This window comes from Pan paniscus, chromosome 10, assembly GCF_029289425.2.
Source record: "Pan paniscus chromosome 10, NHGRI_mPanPan1-v2.0_pri, whole genome shotgun sequence".
In the NCBI taxonomy this organism is placed as follows: Eukaryota; Metazoa; Chordata; class Mammalia; order Primates; family Hominidae; genus Pan; species Pan paniscus.
The window spans coordinates 88,231,378-88,254,056 of record NC_073259.2 but is presented as its reverse complement, the minus strand read 5'-3'; the positions used below and the strand labels follow the sequence as shown (position 1 = coordinate 88,254,056).

The 22,679-nt window shown below is 39.7% G+C and overlaps 1 protein-coding gene across 1 annotated transcript in view; it reads right to left on the bottom strand.

Annotated features, from left to right (window-relative positions):
• OTOGL (otogelin like) overlaps positions 1 to 22,679 on the bottom strand; it is a 231,764-nt gene that overhangs the window by 169,594 nt on the left and 39,491 nt on the right. The window contains exon 2 of the mRNA XM_055095938.2: positions 12,562 to 12,672. Within this exon, the coding sequence (XP_054951913.1) occupies positions 12,562 to 12,566 (5 nt within the window). The 5' untranslated portion in view covers positions 12,567 to 12,672. The remainder of the gene's footprint in view (positions 1 to 12,561; positions 12,673 to 22,679) is intronic.

Genomic DNA, 22,679 nt, shown 5'->3' with positions numbered 1-22,679 from the left:
GCACTCCAGCCTGGGCAACAGAGTGAGACTCCATCTCAAAAAAAAAAAAATTAAAGAAAAGATACTAGACAAGAGGACAGATAAAGGTTGTAAGTGAAAACCCGAACAGGAACAGAAATGTAGTGCTGTGAAGTGATCTCAATACCACCAAGCCTTCTGCTGAGTCCAGCTTACTCTTCTGCTATGAGGAGTCAGAACCAAGAGAACCTGTGAGTTAGATTTCTATTAAGTGCTCTATTGGTGGGAGTCAGGGAAACTTCAATGACACAGGGAAGTTCTGACAGGATTGGAGATCTGTCAGGCTCTTTTTGGCACTGAGTGGCTTCAGGATAAAAGCATTCATTTAAGAATCAGATGGTAGAATGCAGACAGCAGCAGGCAGGAATGCTTTTGGATTGATTAGGTTATTATTCCCAGTTCCTCATTCATTGCCTCCCTGACATAGAATTATAGATATGCCTTCGCTCTTCTAGGTACCTTTATTATACCTCCTAGTGAGGTAGAAAAATTATATTTTCCCTGCTTGTTGATGTTTGAATTGGCCAACTGACTTTCTCTGGCCAGTGTAATGATAGCAGGCATAACTTCTGCAGAGGCTTGCTATGTGATTGAGAGTTTTGGATGGTTCTCTTTCATTTATGAAATCCGTTAGAAGTATATGTCCTGGGTAGCCACTAGTGCAAGAGAATGAGGAAACATGTGGAGAGGACTCTAATGGGGTTTGGATGTTTGTCCCCTCCAAAATCACGTTTAAATGTGACCTCCAATGTTGGATGCAGGGCCTAGTCAGAATTGTTTGGGTCATGGGGAACAGACCCTTCATGAATCACTTTGTGCCCTCCCTGTGGTAACGAGTTACCGTGAGATCTGGTTGCTAAAAGGTGTCTCGCATCTCCCCACCTCGCTCTCTTGCTCCCTCTCTCGCTATGTGACAGTCCTGCTCCCCCTACACCTTCCACCATGATTGGAAGCTTCCTGAGGCCCTCACCAGAAGCAGATACTGGCACCACACTTCTTGTACAGCCTGAAAAGCCAAGAGCGAAATAAGCCTCTTTTCTTTGTAAATTACCCAGTCTCAGGTATTCCTTTATAAAAATGCAAAACAGACCAACAAAGACTCCAACCAGAAACAACCTCAAAGAGGTTTCTTTGGCAAGAAAAATAATTCCCCAGGCCTAGAAGAAAGCATCCAGTTCCACTTGCCTCCATAGGTTATGCCTAAGGGCTACTACCTCTGGGAAAACAGATGGGAGGTGCCACAGGGTTGTGGCATCTCTACAGGCAAAGGGGCACCAATACCTACTGTATTTTTCCACCAGAGCAAAGCTATTTCTTGCTTCTCTTCTAGATTAAATTTAAACATTATCCTTTTGGTGTAGGCGTCCTCCATTGCCAAAGTGTTCAGCCTTCTCTGTGATGTAGATCATTCATACCACTGCCATTTTTCTCATCATAGCATATTATATATTTATTTCTGTATGAGTCTATCTTACCTGCTATGAATTTTTGAGGGCATGACACACATTATAATATCTTCTTTTCCTCATTACTGAACACAGTATTTCAAAAATATTTGTTGACTGAACAAATTAATGTATGCCTCTGCTGTAAGACCCTGGGGAAAGCAGAGTTATCAAAGCCTCTTCTTGCTCAGTGTTTTTGTGCATGGCCTCAATCCAATAGACGAAGCTAACTCCTCCATGTGGATGAATCTAAGCATTGCCCTCCACAGGTCAAGCTAATATATTTGAGCTTGTAAAATGACATCTCCCAAGTTCACAAGCCAAGGGCTCAAGGAGTCTTGGATGAGGGTTCTCAATCATTGAAAAATATCTATTCATTTGTATTATGAATTCAGGTTGCAGTTACAATAGCTTTGAAGATGAAGGAGAAGGGGAGTACAAAAGCAATGGACAAAATCACAGGAATTGCTTCATAGAGAAAAGTGGAACATTAAATATCCCCTCCTTACCTTTCCTTGTTTCTCCATAGTCACACTTACTTGTGGACACATAAACCTAAGGCAGAGCACTATTTCACATCTCAGGAAATTGTGCTCCCACTCTTAACTACTCCTTGGCACTTACGATTTAATTAATTTATATTCCTATTTATCTTTCATGTGTATACCTGTCACTTCTACTAGGTTTACAGGTGATTAAGAGCTGGGATCTTGATTTATGCATCTTTATATTTCCCCACAGGCTCACATGCAGTATTTGACCTAGATTAATGCTTAGTAGATATTGTTAGTGACAACGATGATAATGATGATGCCAATGGTCATCTCCTTTTCCTGATGTGCTTATAGAGCTCAGTGGGAAGGATTGGAGCATGGGGTGAAGTGTAATGGGAAATGAGATTAGAAAGGGAGGAAAAGTTCAGATGATACAAAGCCCTATGTTTCAACTAATTTGTATGGACTTGATCCTGTAAGCAATTGAGATTCATTAAGTTTCCAGTGTCATTTTGTTTAAAGCTATCTGATAGTAATGTGCTGCAATTCAGCATCCAGCATCTGGCTTTCCTCCTGGTTTGAGCTACATTGCATGCAGCTGCACACAAATATCTCACAAAGATCTCTTTTCATATAGACAAGAGAGAACAGAGACTCCTAGAAGCAGGCAGAGAGAAAAAGACAAGTGATTATGAAAATTATTAATAATTATTAATATAAGTTCTGAGATATTTATTATGAGTAAAACCATACATTACATGGTATGAATTCTATACAAATAAAACTTACACAAATCATCTATTAAACTAATTCAATGGGCACTATTATTCCATTGATAAGCAGAAGAAATAGCTCAATGAATAAGATGGCCTCTCTCTTCAAAGATTACAATTCAGTGAGGAAAACAACATTAAAATCATGATAAAAATAATCATTCAACTGCAATTGTGTGTTATTAAAGAAAAATACAAGATGCCGTGAAAGGGCCTTGCAGGAAAGGGGAGGATCTAGAAGGTCTTCTAGGAAAGGGTTTTAAACTGAGAACTGGAGTTAGCCAGAGAACCAAGATTCTACTAAGCAGAGAAAATAGCTTATGTCAATGTTTTAAGAAGGAAAAAGCATGGTAGGTTTGAGGAAATAGAAGACCTACTGTGACTGGAGCAAAGTAAGCTAGGGAGACAATGGCACAAGGCTGGGATGTGGGTATAGCAAAGTGAGGTCATTCAAGTGCTTTGGGCCATTGTAAGATTTTGAACTTCATCCCAATAACAGAAGCTAAAGGCAAGTTTGAAGCAAAGGAGTAATATAAACAGGATTGTGTGCATGCATATATGTACACATATACAAATATATTGCACATAAATAGCACACGCATATTACAGGTTATGTATATTTTAATTTCAAGATCACTCAGTATTCAAGGAGAACAAGGCTAAATGGAGGAAAACAGCCACAGGAAACCACTGTAGTTCACAAGAGATGATAGCTATTTGGTCTAGGATGGAAGGTATGGAATTGAGAAAAGAAACTAATTCAAAACAGATTTCAGAAACAGAGTAATAGAATTTGCTAGTTAATCAGGCATGGGGCATGAGGTGAAAGAAGATGTAAAGGATAATGTTTTCTGGCACAACTAATTAAGTTGATGGTGATGTCATTTACTGAGATAGGAAACATCAGAGAAGATTCAGGTTTGGATAGATGTGAAGTCCATGGAGAGTTGTTTTGTTTATTTATTTAGAAGGATACAGGTTGTTGTTATTATTATTATTATTATTATTATTATTATTATTATTTGGAGATGGAGTCTTGCTCTGTCGCCAAGCTGGAATGAATGCAGTGGCATGATCTCGGCTCACTGCAGCCTCCAATTCCTGAGTTCAAGCCATTCTCCTGCCTCAGCCTCCCAGGTAGCTGGGATTACAGGCACGTGCCACCATGCCCAGCTAACTTTTGTATTTTATTAGAGATGGAGTTTCACCATGTTGGCCAGGATGGTCTCAATCTCCTGATCTCGTGATCCGCCTGCCTCAGCCCCCCAAATGTTGGGATTACAGGCATGAGCCACCGCACCCAGCCAGGTAATTATTTTTAAACTGATAGGAAGCTTACCACAAATAGGGAGATATTGAAGACACAGATAAAAGAGGATACTCAAAAGAGAACCGTTCTTGAACAGCAGAAGAGACTTCTCTGAAAAAGCTTCTACTCCAGGGGGTGAGGGAAGTTAAGCATATGTAACGGGGAGAATATTTTAAGTATATCAATATGTCCTTCTCTTTTGCAATTTCTTGTGGCCTGCTCCCACAAATCTTCCTTGGGAATTTAGATGATTTTGGCCAGAAAACAAAGAGGAAGAAAGGAATATATAATATTCAGCTTCAAACATACAAAATGAAGTATTTTACCTGTAAAAAAAAAATAGAAAGGCTGAAAGCCAAAGAAAGAAATTTTTATACTACTTATGTCCCCCTTGTACATATTAAGAGGAAAGATTGAGGGACTAGATCTTAGGGTTTCATACGATAGAGTCCCCAGTGAGGAAAGAGGAGAAAGGAGTTCAACCCCATCGCTCACATCCAGAGGGACTGTGGGAAGGAGAAAGATGCCACCACACGCCTCTGCGGGCTGCCTTGGAGAGCTGAACTCGACTCATCTCTTTGCTTATCCATACTTTGTTTCTGCCATTAGAGTGCCTTTTGTGGAATTGGCTTTCCTGCCTCTGCTTCAGAGCTGTAAGAGGGCCTCTGAATTAAGAATCACCTCGGTAGCAGAAGTCTGCAGGCTGAATAGCATGGTCAGGGATTCATAGACAGATTTCAGTGGTGTTGACAAAAATAGCCGAACTCTATAAATTATTTAAAAAGATTTATTCTGGCCAGGCACGGTGGCTCATACCTGTAATCTCAGTACTTTGGGAGACTTGAGGTCAGGAGTTCAAGACCAGCCTGGCCAACATGGTGAAACCCTTTCTCTACTAAAATGCAAAAATTAGCCGGGCATGGTGGCAGGCGCCTGTAGTCCCAGCTACTCGGGAGGCTGGGCCAAATATGAGTGACCATGGCCATGACACAGCCCTCAGGAGACCCTGAGAACAGGTACACAAGGTGGTTGAGACAAAGCTTGGTTTTATACATTTTAGGGAGACATGAGCCATCAATCAAATACATTTAAGATATACATTGGTGCAGTCCAGAAAGGTGGGACAACTTGAAATGGGGGGCTACCAAGTTATAGGTAGATTTAAAAATTTTCTGATTGGCAATTGGCTGAAAGAGTTATTATCAATAGAAAGGAATGTCCAGATTACATAAGAGGTTGTGGACACCAAAGTTGTATCATGCCAATGAAGCCTCCAGGTAGCAGGCTTCAGAGAAATTAGATTGTAAATGTTTCTTATCAGACTTAAGGTGCGTATTGATGTTAAATACTGGTTGGCTTTTCCTGAATTATAAAATGGAGGAGGGCATAATGAGGCATGTCCAACCACCCCCTTCCCCTCATGGCCTTAACCAGTCTCAGGTTAAATTTGGAGGGCCCTGGCCTAGAGGAGGAAGTCCAGTTAGACTTCTCACAAAGCCAGTAAGAGCTGATATAGAGCCCCAAATCATCAGAGAAAATAACTGGAACAAAGCAGGGGTTACAGTGGCTTTCATCAGCAGCTGCAGACATCAGCAGAGCCCTAGGGAGAAGACCATTTGTATAGCAGAGGTCCTCAGCCTAAGGAGAAGCCCAGAGCAGACACCTGCAGCAGAGACCAACATGCCTCCAGGGAATGATGTCCAGGTGGAAGAACCAGTCTCCCTAAGACAGACAAGGACAAGTGAAACCCCCTCCACTTCCCACACCTAGGGGCCAGCAGGCAAAGGACTGGAATTCTGAAAGACATTTACCTAAGTCATCCAAACAGAGCAGTGAATGACAGTCATAAGGTCAACTACAGAAAAATAAAAATAAAAACCTAATTGTTCATTGTACATCTTAGTGTAGCGTTAATAAATCTGAGACCCCATCTACATTTATAAATAACAGTATTATCACATCAACAATGATAGATGTCATGTAAGGTACATAGTTGAAAGGCTGTAGATAGGATAACCATCCCTGGGAAAAATTGCATTGACTGCATTTTAAACAGAGGGTACAAATTAAGCAATGGAGAAAAGGAGGGGGACTGTAGCTCAATGTTCATGGATACACCAAGGCTCACAGACACACCAAGATGCTCCCCATCTCATCCACCTGCACAGCAAACACTAGTGGCTCCAGAATCCACCTCCAGACCCAACTCACTTATTAGTAGAGAAAGAGCCAGATTGAACTCCCAATATTTGAAAGATGAAATCAAACCTTCAAGGATGATTTTTTGCATACCAGCTGGGCTGGACAAGACAGGCATGAACAGGCATGAGAATGTATTCATGATTTTAGATGACACAGTTCTCAAGAAAATCCCCTTTTTTGTTATGTTCAGTGATATTCTGGTAACCGTTTAACAACCTCCACTGGGGAAAGGGGAGGACCCTACTTTGTAGTGTTTGCAGACGTCCATGGTATATATACTCCCACTATGGCCAATTTTAAGCTACTAATGTGATTTCAACTGGCTCACAAAATTCCTCCAAATTTAATAATGGGCATTCAGGAGCCACCAGGAGCTGGCTCCAGCACACCACTCTGACCCTTAAAGAGCCATGATGGGGCATTGTCTATATCAAAATCTAACTTGAGTGGACCCCACAAACTGATAAGTTTTTACCTGGACTTCCATCTGAGTAATACACATTGTGATCTTCAAAAAGATGGCTCATTAATAAGTCAAATATTAGGCTGAATTAAATCATATAAGCTTCATTCCACTAACCAGCCTATTTTAATTCCTTGTCTGCCTTCATTCTACTAACCAGCCTATTTTATTTTTATTTAGCTTGTGTATAGGAAATTGATTTCCCTTTAGCATGACCTTATATTCCATAAAGTAATCATTCTTCAATTGTGCTAGGAATCTGCCATTAACAAGTTGCTTTTTGCAAGTACAGAAAAGCCCTCTGCTGGCTCACTACTGAACGTCAGTGTGCATGCTCTCAGGCTGTTAACCATTCTTTTCCCTGCCTTGCTAAGCTGAGCCAAACTGCAAATTCTGTCTTAAAATGCTATTAAGATAAGAATGGCCTGTTTCTAGTAGATTTCATTGTTGATATACAAGACTTTTCAGTTTATAAATCACATAATGTTGAATCATTCCAAAGATTGGTTATAATAGCCTAAAGAAACTTATAAACATCAAGCTCCTTTTTAAAAATTGTATTCATTCTGAGATATTAAAAAGGGAGAGAGGGAGGGAGGGTCCACTTGCTGGGTACATTAAAAGGAATTACATTTTTTTTTAATGAGGCTTTTGCAACACTTTTTCTAAATAATAGGGTTAAGTCAAATGCTTTTTGAGAAGGAATTTGAAAGGGAAAAAAATTGTAAAGACCTCATTATTCCACTGTTATTTTAGTCTGATTCAAATATCATATGGCTTGTGGCTTGTACAATGTTTCCAGTTTGGTATTTATTTGCCCCTTTTCTGATTTCTAATAGGAAAACAAGCGAAAGTTTATTTTTTTAATTTTTAATATTTAAGATAAATCTGGGCAAAATAAATCAGTATTACTTTTATAATCAGAAAAAATAAATGTAAATGCTACATTAAATATATTTTAGAGCGCTCTCTAGTATAATGTTATATAATGGAAAACTTTTTCTCATTTAGTCAACAAATGTTTATTACAGCAGTATTGTCAGATTCTTCTTTCTATAATTGAAAATTTGTCATGACTCAAAAGAATTAGAACATAATATTCTGATTATGTTTTTGGTTGTGGAATTAGAGTGTGTTTATTTTCCCTATATGAATAAGTCTTATATTACTCTTGGTGACTTATGGTGATTCTGTCGGGTGATTTAAATTTGCAATTAGAAGGTCTTGCTTCATTGATGGGCTAGGGAGTTTCTCAAGGTTCTTTGGTTGCAAGTATCGGAAGAAACTAACTCTGCCCAAGCATTAAGCAAAAAGGGGAATTATTGGGTTATTGGAGATCCCACAGAACTAGCAGGAAGGTTGAAGAATCATACTTAGTAAAATGAATGTTAGGCTATCATCTAAAATAAATGAATTCCAACTGTTTCATATTTCCTTATAAAAACTCTGCTGAAGATCTGAAGTCCCTCGAGTGCCTGACTAGGTCACATGCCTAACCTTTGGCTATACAGGAGTATCTAGGGACCCCTCGGCTTCCTTTATTAGCTTTCCAAGATTCCATACACTTGGAGGAGTATAATTCCCAAAAGAAAATCAGTGCTGTTAGTCAGAGGCAGCTAAAACAACAAAGGTCCACTACACTGCTTATCCAATTTTGTTCTGTGCCATCACTAACTCCACTGATACAACAGAATGACAGCTACTTCTCTGGGTCTTGGCATCTTCTTTTGTAAAATGAGGCGGATGTGTCAGATGACTTCAAGCTTTCTATATTTCACATTCACAAATCCAATTTAGGCAGACACTGAAACCATCTTTGGAAAATGTTTCTGTCTAAACAAAAGGACTTTCCTTAACCCTTGTCATTCTCAGTCCTCACCATTCCTCCCTCTCAGTTATACTCACATCTTTAAAGAACACCCATAGCTTCCTGGCTCTTGCACATGTACCACAAGCCTCCAAAACTCAGTGAATCTCACTTGGAAAACTTTTAAATCAAATGCATTTTACTCCAGCATATATGAGGATAAGTTACATTGTCTGAAATATAACATTTCCTTCATCAAAGAGTGGATATTCCCAATAATATATGCTAACCTTATTATTATTATTATTACTTTTAGATGAAGTCTCGCTCTGATACCCAGGGTGGAGTGCAGTGGCACAATCTTGGCTCACTGCAACCTCCGCCTCCCAGGTTCAAGTGATTCTCTTGCCTCAGCCTCCCGAGTAACTGGGACTACAGGCATGCACCACCACGCCCAGCTAATTTTTGTATTTTTAGTAGAGATGGGGTTTCACCATGTTGGCCAGACTGGTCTCGAACTCCTGACCTCGTGATCTGCCCGCCACAGCCTCCCAAAGTGCTGGGATTACAGGTGTGAGCCACCATACCCGGCCTGCTTACCTTATTCTTAAGAATAAGGTTCTTTAAATTATGTTCTGTTTAAAATGAAGTTCTGAAGTTCCTTTCACAAAAATAAGAATTCTTTGTCTTAAAGAAAAAGCCTGCTGCTCCATCTAGAGGACATTTTATATTGTCCAATTGAAGGGACTTAGGGAGCCTATTCTAGACGTTCAATGTTCCAAATCTTGCTAAAAAATTCCACAATTTTCTCAAATTCAACTGATTCGGTTTTTTTTAAAATATTTTCAATGAGCCCATACTATGTAAGAATGAAGAGGACATTTCCCTCATCTCTTAGTTTCAGCCAAAGATTATCTGAGTAGTAACCTTTATTTTTTCGTGAAATATTTGGGTACATACGATACTCACGGTACTTACTTCTGGGATTTTTATGATTTAAAAAATGATTTCTAACAACCACTTACTAGGTCTTAATCATTTTCATCAATTATCAGAATTTTTTTAATTTGACAGGTATTTCCCCTAAATATACGAAGACATTGGACAAAAATACTCATGTTCTTTTTCACTTAGAATTACACAGCATTTTTCTCCAAAAAGACTTGCCTGTTAAGAGAGCATGCTATTTTTATTTTTAGTGACCAGAGTGGCAGTTGGGTAATGCTTCACAGCATCTTGGAGAAGCTTCCTTTTTTTATGTAAAATCTAGGACCTTATTTTAGTGAAGCAATGTTTCCAGCATGGAAATTCACTCTTAACCACATGGAGGGCAAACATAGCCTCTATTTTCCCACAAACTTCTGTGAGAAAGTCAGATCACACGGTGAGAGCAAAGAAAGGGGGCTAGGAATAAGAAGCTGGGAGAGAATTCCATGGGGAGGAGGGGTCCCTGCCTGATCTTAGGCTATGGCCATCTCAGTCAGGGCAGGGTAGTTGACCATGACCGGACCAGCAGGCGGGGGCCCTCCTAGAACTGCACTGGTTTTGTCAGAGGTAGAAAATCAACCACACAGCAAAGTGTATGAGAACAGAAACAACTGCTGAGCAGAAAGTTTTGCTCTGAGGTCTGACTTGTCCTACTGATCTCATCAAAAAGTTTGCCATATGTCCTGTAGGTATTCAAGAGTGACAAAACAATGTATCCAAACATGGAAGTTACACAAGTCAGGGAAAGAAGAGGAGGAAAACAACAACAGTGGTTAGGATCAGTCTTGATACCTCTTTCACAATGTTCTACATATTCTTGAGATGAAAATACGATTCTTCTAAGGGATAGCTAATGTAAAAACTTATAAGTGAATATGGATTTCTTGAAAGCAAAATTGAATGAAATATCGCTTAGAATTCTAAGTGATATTTCAATAAAATATAAATCTCATCTAATGCACCACAGTATGTAAAGCTGGTACAGCAGTCTCTAGTTCCTCTCTTGCCATTCACAAGAGAGCGAGATGATTTGTCCAAAGTCAGAGAGCTAGTGAGCAGCAAAGCTGAGCCCAGGACTGCCTTACGCTTGCTGATCCCCAGCCATCATTCTTTCTATTACAATGTAATTGGTATAACACTAGTTTAACACCACCTGTTGTCAATAAATTCTCAATATTCTGTCCCAGTAAGAGGCCAACTGTTTAAATGTTGCATTCTTATTTTAAAGGACAAATAACAGAATAAAACTTTATAAAATGTAATCATATTTGGTTATTTTGAGTAAATGTGAATATATTAAGAAATACAGTATATGGTTTATAAAAATTCACTTAGCTCGTCTCTGCCTTGTTCCAAAACATTATCTGGACAGTATTCAATAATTTTATTTTATTTATTTATTTATTTTGAGGCCTTGCTCTGTCACCCAGGCTGGAGTGCAGTGGCACGATCTTGGCTCACTGCAACCTCCGCCTCCTGGGTTCAAGTGATTCTCCTGTCTCAGCCTCCCGAGTAGCTGGGATTACAGCTGCCCACCCCCGCGCCTGGCTAATTTTTGTGTTTTTAGTAGAGACGGGGTTTGGCCATATTGGCCAGGCTGGTCTTGAACTCCTGACTTCAGGTGATCTGCCCGGCTCAGTCTCCCAAAGTGCTGGGATTACAGGCATGAACCACTGCTCCCAGCCAGTATCCAATAATTTTAAAGTCACAATATGAAAAATAAATTTGAAGATGTCACATGGCCAGGTTTGATCTATCCTAGAAGGTAAAGAGAAGGTGGTCTAAGGCCTATGGGTTACACTACTCCTGTCTGTTCCCAGCCCACTCCTCTGCAATAACAGAAAGCCTAATCAGTGAATTCGCCTGCCTGAGGTGGAAAGGTTGGCCTTTCCCCGTTAGCTGCAACATTATTTAAATTCCTCTGTACCACTCTGGGAAAAGCATGAACTACAAAGTAAAGGAAGAACTATTTTTAAAAAGAAACCACTAAGGATGCTAACATGAAACAAAACTTGGATTCACTCTCAAACTGAGATGTCAGTGTTCACTTTGCCCACGGTTTTGGCAAAAGATAAAGCTGTGAATAGGTTCTTCCCAAATGGCAAACAGTGATTTGATACCAGTGATATCTTGGTGTTCAAAAGAAAAGGTAGAACTCAGCTTTAATTATTTTGTTGTGCTTCTTTGAATTTATTTTATGGCTTCTAAGCATTAAAATATTTTAAAATTGTGCTAATCGAAATCTGCATTTTACCGGACTGGGGAAGCTCTTTCATCTATCAGTTAAGATGCACAGCACATCCTGTTCCCAAACAAATGACTCAGCAAATATCAGTGATAGGCATGCATAAAGCAGCCTAAAAGTCACATCCAAATACAATTTGCTATTAATGCCATCATGTGCCAAAATAAATCATAAAAACTACTGCATTGCTATGTATCCTAATTAAAATGCAATATCTATAATATTTCAGCTGGCTACAAAAATGGGGCCGGAGATGCTGTGGTCAGGGTCAGGAGATCCTGTCAACCTATGTCTCCCACTTCCAGTCACCCAAGCTACCATGGAGGTCTAGTCAAGTCTGACAAGTAGAAACCAGTTTGGAGTGAGTCTTCTTATTACATCCAGCTGTTTTCTGTCCCTCCAGAGCTTCCTCCCGTATAGCTAACTGATTTCTTGGTTTCACTTCAAATTACTCCTGCGCAAAGAAGACCACCCTAGGAGAAAGATGAGAATCTGTAGACCTGCTGTCCTTGTGAATGATATGCTCCAGGTGCATCAAATAGTCATTCTCAAACTTAGCCTGCATATTTCGATTTATCTTGGAGAGCTCCATCTAGGCCAATGAAATTCTACTTTCTAGGTATGGGGCTCAGGCATTAGTGTTAAACTGCCCCAACATTCAGTAATATGAGTTTTGCAATCTATCTCTTTTGGTCTTTCAGATAACTATATTGTCATTTCAGAAGCTTCCTAGAAATTCACTTCTTCCAAGAAATGAATTAGTACTAAACAATTTTTGCTAAAGGGGGCAGGAGAAGTTAAAGAAAAAAAAATCCAACCTCATTCTTATGAGACTTGACAAACTTCCCAGCTGCTTGGGTCTTGTTTGGTCAATTGGTCAAAGACTGGATTCTCTTTGTTTTACTCAGAGGCATGCTTGATATCCATGCCTAAAAGAAAATAAACATTAAGTTAAAGACAATGTTGAGTAAAAGATTATTCAACTGGGATTCACAAAATCTGGATTATGTTTAGCAGTTAATAGTTGTGGGACATGGGACCTTGAACTTAGCTCTCCATGTTTCATTTTCCCATCAGAAAAATGGAATCCTATACTTCCTTCTTCCAAACTCTATTAATCTGAGTATCTATTTATGATTCATTAACCAAAAAGCCTTAAAGGATGCACTGTTCTTCACATTGCCAAAAAATGGTAGAGTAGACTTTCTCTCTATGCACTCACACAAAGACATTAAATTAGAGGGAAACATGGACAGGAAAATAATACAAGAGACATCTGAGAAGTAATGAAGATCTAAACCAGAGGGATGACAGAGAGAACGGGAGGATGACACCTGAAGGGAGAGACACGGCTAATTATAAATTATAAAATCCTTAGAAGATTAAAAACAGATAAAATAATTAAAGCAGAGCTGTGGGAAACTTAAACAAAAATACTGAAAGGTCTGTGGAGGATCGATTGTTTATGATCCTATTCTCTAGAGACTGAAATTCTTTGGATATACCAGATGGCTTTATTTATATAACAAAAGCTCAGCTCTAGTGAGGTGCTGCTTGCAAATTCACATACAAATAAAAGAAACTGTGTTTATGTTTGTACATATCCTTGCACATAAGAGGGAGTTTCCTTTGTTTTTTATGGACATTTGAACAAACTTTATGCTTATAATGCTAAAGAGAAGGCTCACCTTTTAATATTTATTTATTTATTTATTTTTTATTTTTTATTTTTTTTGAGACGGAGTCTCACTCTGTCGCCCAGGCTGGAATGCAGTGGTGTGATCTCAGCTCACTGCAACCTCTGTCTCCCAGATTCAAGTGATTATCCTGCCTCAGCCTCCTGAGTAGCTGGGATTACAGGCACATGCCACCACACCCGGCTAATTTTTGTATTTTTAGTAGAGATGGGGTTTCACCATGTTGGTCAGGCTGGTCTCGAACTCCTGACCTCATGATCTGCCCGCCTCGGCCTCTCAAAGTGCTGGGATTACAGGCATGAACCACCACTCACCTCTTTTTAAAAGGAACAGCAGCTTCCCAGTATAGCCAAGTAATCCCCAGAACATAAAATTTAACACAGAAAATTTTCTGACCTTTGTGGATCTTCTCTATCCAAGTGCATGACAAATATTTATTTCACTCCTCAGTGTTCATATTCAATCCTATCTCTTCAAATAACATCATTGACAATTAAAAAGAAATCTCAACCCTCTCCCCAAGTGAATATTTCAAGCTGCATCCTGTGTCAACTCCTGGCACTGAGTCAGCCTTGTCAGCCCAATTTAGAGCACATGGCAGTAATCCAATTCATTGTGGCTGTTTGTGGTCCCCAGATCAGGTTTCAAAAACGAAGGGGCAGCAATCCGGTGACCTTCTCAAGATAGTAGAAAACAACTCTGGTCATGACTGACACTTGATCTTTCTGCTAACATTAGCTCCTAATCAAAGATGGTGCCAAGCTTGTATCTGACACCAGCCCACAAACCTTTCTGTCCTCCTCCAAGAGGTGTGGGCATCCTGTCACCCACTGAGTTTCAGTTTTGGAATGACTGTCCCTTTCAGATCCAAGGAAGTCTGATTTTATTGACATTTGAGATAAAGCTCAAGGCCTGTCTTAATTGAGCTTTCCAGTTATTTATAATGCATACATATTTACTATTCATTGTCTTTATACTTAGTGAGGTTCAATGTGATTAGTAATAAAGACGTGGTTATAACTTTATAAAATTAACAACCCCAGAATATTCATATTGTAATCAGGAGATGGCATCCACTCGGAAGCTTTTTTCTGTGCACCTCTCATCCTGTCGTCCTTTCTTAAAAATGTATTACTCTTCCTGGGCTTCGTGTCATCCTTCCTCCATACTTCTGCTGGATCTTCAGGACTGGCTCAGGCATGGCCACAAATTGGCCCCAGCAGGGTCTGCAGAAGTAAACTTTACCTCCTAGGCCAGGCCCTATTTTTCTTACTTCACCAAATACTAAGTATAGGTATTAAAAAACAAAAACAAACAAACAAAAAAAAACCTGGCCACTTGCCTAAGTCGTCCCTAAATCAGGAAGCTGTTCTTAATGTGAAGAGGTCTTTAGGGAACCCTGTTGTTTTCTCATCCCTTACCTCTTATATAAAAGTCCGTGTTGAGGCCTGAAGATTCTTGGAGCTCTGGATGTGTTCAAAGTTAACTACTGGCTTTGCCCCAGCTCTGAGTTTACACATAATATATTATCTGAATTAGTCGAGTTCCAAGTTTTCTATACAGAATTTTATCTTCTTTCTATCTCCATAAACAAACAATCTTTGAAGCTAGATAATATGGGAAAAGAGGATGGAATCATTTCACCCTGCCTTGTTTGTTTCCATGAGGATTCTAACCCAAAGGAAAAGATGAGTCATTCAGCATCATTTCCTATGTGGTGCTTTGGACTCTGTGCTATCTTAGCCAAAAGAGGGCAGCACTCCATGGGTTTTGAATTCACAGGAAGCAAAACTTCAAACAGTTTTTAACTGAACTCTTAAGCAAGGCACTGTACTCTATTACATGGGATAACACAGATTAATAAGACCTCCCCAAACAAGCAGGAACAGGAAAGGAGAGAAGAGTTGGGGAGAGCAGTTAAAACATTGCCATGTGTTTGGGAGTGGTGAGCGATACGTCTGAAAATAAAGAATGGATGAGATCGTGAGGGTCCCTTGACGATTAGGCATTTATTCTTTATTTGAAATGCAGTGGGGAGCCTCTCAAAGTTTTTCAACAAGTGAATCATATGATTAGAACTCTGTTTGGGGAAGATACATGTGTTAGGGATGTATTAGAGAGATTGAAATAGGGAGACCAAAGAGCAGAGGGAAACATGGACAGGAAAATAATACAAGAGACATCCGAGAGGTAATGAAGATCTAAGCCAGAGGGATGGCAGAGAGAAAAGGAGGATGACACCTGATGGGAGAGACATGGCTAAGTAGGAAAGATGGACTTTAATGGACTTGATATAAGGAGAAAGGGACCAAGATAAACCCAGAGTTTCACATCTGAGACCTGGGCATATGGTAGAGCCTTTAACCAAAATTAGGAAGAAAGAAAAAAACAACTGTTTTGAAGCAAACATAATGAATTTGGTTTTGAACACATTTTCCCTTCAGAGAGCGTGAGATGTGACTAAGTTGCCAAGATATAAGGGGTAAAAGATAAAAATATAGGAAGGGTATGACTTTAAGGACTACCTTGGAAAGAAGAAGCCCTAAATGCTTACCTGAAAGCCCAGTGCTGAATATATGGCCCACTTGCAGGTGCAGTGTTGGGCCTTAGTGGCCTGTGTTTCTATATCTTCTTGATGTCATCTAACTCTCCTTATTTGTCCCTTTGTTCTAATATTTTTATATTTGTATCTTATGTAGTGCCACCTCAAATCCTTTTGTGAATAAATTAGAATAAGCAGCAATTAATCAATCCTGATAATTACATTTTTCTATATAGACTTTAAGATACAGCCATCTTCAGTAAGCACATAGGACCCATGTGTAAAATGCAGATCACTAATATTTACTGAAAACTAATATGCTAGGCAGTAAACTAAAAGTTTTATACACATCATTTCATTTTATATTATGATTAACAAAACAAGATTATGAAGCAATGCCATTATTATCCCTTTTTACAGATGAGGACACTGAAACACAATGACATTAACACTAACTTGGCCGGGTGCAGTGGCTCACATCTGTAATCCCAGTACTTTGGGAGGCCAAGGTGAGTGGGTCACTTGAGATCAGGAGTTCAAGACCAGCCTGGCCAACATGGCAAAACCCTGTCTCTACTAAAAATATAAAAATTAGCCAGGCATGGCAGTGCACACTTGTGATCCCAGCTACTTGGGAGGCTGAGGCCGGGGAATCGGAATCACTTGAACCCAGGAGGCAGAGGTTGCAGTGAGCCAAGATTGCACCACTGCACTCCAGACTGGGCAACAGAGGGAGACTCCTTCTCAAAAAAAAAAATTAATTTATAATATAGCAGAACTTACATTATAACCCAGGCAGCCTGACCTCAGAGCCAGTGTACCTAACCACTATGCCTACTTCCTCTCTGTTCACATTGCCTGTCTCATTATACCAGCCCATTTTCCTGATTCCTCTCTATATGTCTCATGCTCCACTTTAGGATGCCATTTACATGTGTTAACAGAGCATTGGCATCCGGGGCAGTGTCTTGAATCAGGAAACTGTGTTGCCTCCATATATAGAGGATAAATTAGTAGGTTGAAGAAAAGATATACTACTTCATTTTTCTAAAATTAAATTAAATCTATCTCTGAACCCCTACACATCAAGGCAGATGAGTAACAGTCCAATACTTGTCATATGGGAGATGCAGTTCCTCCTCCCATGACATCATACAAGAATACTGACTTATAAGATGTCAGAAAATAAATGGGAGGGAGAAGCCAAGGAGCCACGTTTATTTTTGACCCTTTTTGTCATCCAATTTGCCTGGTATTAGGCAGCCTCAAAGGGGCTCCTCCTTTTGTCTGTTCATGAACTCAACCAATGAAATCCTCAACACCGATTCAGTGGCACAGTTATTGGAGTCCAGCCTTCCTGGACACTCAACAATTACATGACTCCAGCACTATGGGCAACAGGGGCCCACTCACATTATCTCAATTTTAGGAATGCTCATTACTCTCTCCCCTAAATAGGGCCATTATCTTCCTCCTCCCAGCCTTAAGAATCTTCCCTTTCCTAGAAAGTCTAGCTTGAGACTTTAGAAAACAATTTTTGTCTATTAAATTGTCAATGAGGCTAATGAAACCCAGATCTCTAAGACGTAAAACCTTCTCAGTATGGGAGAGAAAAAAATACGTCTTTTACTATCGACTCCTTTACATTAGCTAGAATGAAAAATATTAAGATATATATTATTCTGCCACTTAACTATAGTGGAAAAGGAAAAAATTAAAGTGATGTATTAATACTAAAAGTGTCTTGTCTTCTTATATAGCCAGAAGTTAAGCCTGGTGTGGCTAATGTGTTTCATCTAGCCTGATAACTCATTGCTTAGTAGAATCTGCCTGAAGCAGAGCATTGAGAAATAGTTTAAGGTCATGACTGGGTTGAACAGAAAAGGGCTTGCCATTAGTATAGGAAACGGAAATGCAAGGCCACATGCTACGTATTTTCCATTCCTAGTTTAAACATAAACTACAGTTTTGCTTACTAAGCAAATTGATCTAGTCTCAAGTACCATAACTATGGGAAAAAGGGACCTATTTGAAAAGAGAACACTCTAATATACATAATAATCACCCATAAAGAGTTTCTATAAAAGAGTCCCACATCCAGATATTATAATTCAACAGCACTAGTAGCCAGGAATATATACTATTAATGAAATGTCCCTAGAGAATTACGACGCCGCTTGTCCAATGACTACAATTTGAGAAACACTCCTATGGAGCAAGGGTCCTATTTGTTCATCTCCATCTGCCCTAATGCCTCCCAACAGCCCGCTGAAGACCTCCAACCTGCAGCCCTAACCTCATTCATCCCTCGGCCTATCCTAACCTATTTGGTAGGATGGTGCCAAGCATCAATCTTGATGCTCTAAAGCTCATGGAATCTTACACATTCCTGTGTCTTTTACAACTACCAATGTGTTGGTGACTATGAAGTCTATGGCTTTGGCCCATTCTCTTTCTTGAGCTCCAGATCAACACATTTAATTGCCCATAGGTAAGTCCACAAAGACTACAAACTTAGCATGTCAGAAACTAAATTGAACTCATCATTTCCTAATATACTCCTCCCAAAAACATCCTGATTCTATCTCTATTATCCATTTTAGTAGGTGATGGACGTAATTATCCACCTGATTTCTCAAGACCAAAAGAAACAAAAAGCCGAAAGAACTTGGAGTCATCTTAAGAGTCCTACTACTTCAAATCTTATATCTATTGTTTCAAATCTGAGGAAACATAAATCACAAGCCCTTGAATTATTGCTGCTATTTGCTGAGAGAGAGAGAAAGAGAGTGAGAGAGAGAACATACTACCTCAGTAGGACTGTCATCTCCAATCTAAGCTATTGCAGTAATTACCTAGTTGGTCTCCACAGGGCAGTGATACATGTTTATGCAGTGTGTGCTCTGCACAGTCCCTACACTTGACTTTGTTGATGAAGGCACCATTTGTATTGTAAGCATTATATATTTTTATTAAAATTTTCTCACTTTTCAGTAAAATGTCTGTTGTAAGGTAATTATTGATATAAACATTTTCCAAAAAATGAAGTAAAAAGTAACTTGAGAGAGGGTACCCTTTTCTAATTTGTACAAAAGTTCCACATGGGCTATCAGCAGCCTTGGGTTTCCCTGATTCTAGACTTTCTCTCTAAGCTATTCATGCATTTCTGCCATGGTGATCTTTCCAAGTGCAAACTTTATTGTGGTTTTCCTTCAATAAAGTACAAACATCTACATATCTGCTTCAGCCTACCTGCTGATGTGTACTCCCTATGCTTCAGCCATCCTGAGCTTCTTACATTACTCAAATGTATCATTGCACATATTTCACATGTGCAGTTCTCAGCTATTGATTCCAATCCACTCCATCCCTACTGCATTCTATCTGAAAAATTCATAATCTTCCTTCTAGACCAGCACAATTGTTTCCTTCTTTGAAGGCTCTCTGCTACCTCCTTCTCTACCCTGGAAAAGCCACCTATTCTCATTTATGCCTTCAACCAACCTCTATGTCAATTGATCACACTGCATTACAATTCTTTTTTTAATTCATCTCTTATAGTAAGCCAGGAGCTCCTTGGTTTAGTATAATCATGCACTATTTAACTTTTCATTTCCTATGGTGATGCAAATTGGTATAGATATTTTAAAGGAAACTTATTGGGTCAGTTGGATTTAACTGGCTCTATTGCCTGCTGTCTAGCATGCTGGCAAGTTTTCACTTTGAGCTGTGATGCTTTCTGCTGCATTTGCTGAGTCGTACCAAGCCTCTGTTATAGATTTCACTGACATGAGTAGGAAGTTTTGATAACATTTAGGGGCAAGAATATGTGACTGGAGCTCATTTAAAGTATACGTCTCTTTAATTTTTTTACCCCCTTTTTAAAAATTGCTTTTGAGACAAGGTTTCACTCTGTTGCCCAGACTGGAGTGCAGTGGCGTGATCATGGCTCACTGTAGTCTCAACCTCTGGGCTCAAGCAACCTCCTGAGTAGCTGGGACTACAGGTCTATGCCACCACACCTGGCTACTTGTTTTTTATCTTTTTGTAGAGGCAATGTTTCACTATGTTGCCTAGGCTGGTCTTTACCTCCCGGACTCAAGCAATGCTCCTGCCTCAGCCTCCCAAAGTGCTAGGATTACAGATGTAAGCCACCATGCCCAGCCTATGTAAAGTATATGTCTCAATCAGGCATTGGCCCTAATTCTATAGAATGCTCAGGAGAAAGAGAACCTATGATATATACAAGCCTACTTACATTGTATACAAACCATTTATATTTGGTCAGTTATGCAAGGAAGAGTAGTCACCATGTGGCATGCTGCAGTCATACCCCTAAAGCAGATAGGCTTACTAGGACCCTACGAAATGCCTTTGCTGATGCTGTTGCCTATGACTTTACAGCCAAAAAAAAAAAAAAAAATCTTCATCCTCAGGGTTATGTAGAAAACACCTATGATACTCCAACGGTACAACCAGGGATTAATTCAAACCCAACTTAAACCTCGAGTCTCTAAACTCTATAAAGCAAACATTGCCATGCAGGAGGACCCTAATCCTGATGACAATGATTGGAGACTCCCTAGGGGAAGAAACTTACAATACCAGCATAATAGAAAAGAGAACACTTCACCCCCACCAAAGTATATTCAATAACCACCAAAGGGAGTGGGCCAGTCTGCTGTAAGGTAATTATTACAGAGAGAGAGAGAAGTAAATTTAACGGGGAGGAAACAAAAAACTGAAACACAGGCCCACAATTGGACCCAATTGGAAACTGAAGCCCCAAACTAACATAATTTATACAATAAATAAAAAAATAAAAGTATGCTAATTGGTTTTTATGCTTCTACAACAAAGGATCTAAACTAATTGTAATATCTGCTGAAATGTACCAATTGACAAACCTTCATGCTCATAATAATGGAGCTCAAACTAGTTATACCTGGGCATACTGCTAAATTCGAACAAGATAACCTCTTTGCCCTAAGGGAAGCTATTGAACATGGACTAGAGGTCAAACCCATATGCCTCACCTTAACCACCAGAACTACTGCCTTGTCTAAATTCCCCATAGTTACAGCATACTGATAACTCTTCCTCCAAGGGCATTCATTTGACACACTCATTCAGGAAATACAGATCCTCACAAAGAGGCTCACAAAAAGAGGATGGATCATTGACCCATACATAACCTTATACAAGATCATGGCACCTTGGTTTAATTCCTGAAAATTATTTGGTAAACCACCCCCTCCTTGACACTGTCAGGGCCACTCCATCCTTGACACTGGCAAAAAAAACATTATTGGCCCTCTCAGTACCTACAACACTAAAACAAGCTGAACACCTTTTAGGTCTTTTGGATTTTGAAGGTAATATATTCCTCATTTTAAAATTTAAGCCCATTTACGCGATTTCTCACAAACTGACCCACCTTAAATGGGGCTTCCACAACAAAAGGCTCTTTTCTCTGTTTAAGTATAATAGCACTGCCCTTAGTGTTCCCCCACAGACTCCTTCACTGCAGAGGCCTTTGCAAACTCCTCTCATACCTGTTAGAGTTTATGGACCACATATGACATGATGGCCAAAACTTGCCCATGAGCTTTTGGTATTAAAAATTGCTCTCCTCAGCTACATGCTAAATACCACTGGAGGGGAAGTCACTTGCCACATACTAGGTCATCCTAGGCCCAGAGCCTATGATCCTCCATATCCAGATGGCCATTATGCCTTGGAATATGAAAGTAGCAATCTGCAGGTTCATCGTGGCCACCAAGGCCTCCTTACTAAAATAGTAATAGCACTTGTAGGATAAAACCAAACCTTGATACAGCTTAGACTACATCTTCTGGCATATCCCACCTGCAGGATACAGTGGCTTCTTTTGTCTTCGATCTTTGTCAAACTCCATAGTTCTGGAGGAGGTCACTCCTCCTCTCACAGAATGTTTGGCTACCTATGGGTCCCCTTGAGAACAACTGAGTGAACAGCAAAAGGAGTTTGTATATTTCATGGATAGCAGCACCACCAATACATGATGGATGCTCACTGTAGAGCTGCTGCTTCAACCAAGATGTCCCAAGTCAAGGACAGGCAAAATTGTCCAAGAGTGAGCAAAACTGGCCAAACTTCATGCAGTCATCTAAGCACTGAATGCCCTGGCCACATTTTTTCAGGCTCTCAAGCCAACGCCAATGGTCTCTCCAACTAGTCCATCAATGATTCCTTATTCAAAGATGCCTCCATTAGGGTAAAGAACCCTGGGAATCTCTTGCCTTATAGGTCTTACATGTCTCTGCACATACTAAAGCCATGACATAAGTCCTCATTATAACACTCTTTATCCCCTTTGGAGTTTGAAACATTACTTGAAGTGACCAAGGCGTTTAATTTTAGGTTCCTTATTTTTTTAAAAACGTATTTAAGAAGTTTTCAACCTCCATTAGTGCCCTCAGGCTACAGGCCTTATAGAAAGCCATAATGACTGATTTACATAAGCTCAAATTCAGTTTAATGAAGCATGGGCCATTTTCTTTCATCAGTCAACATCAGGAGTGAGTTATAATTAAGAGCCTGACTCTATTTCTAATGTTTGTCTGCTGATGACTTTCAAGTGTCACCATTTGCCCTTCTCCTGTCCCACATGTGAGCACACTAATAAGAAAGCTCGAGTATTCCTTCCTTTGGCCCC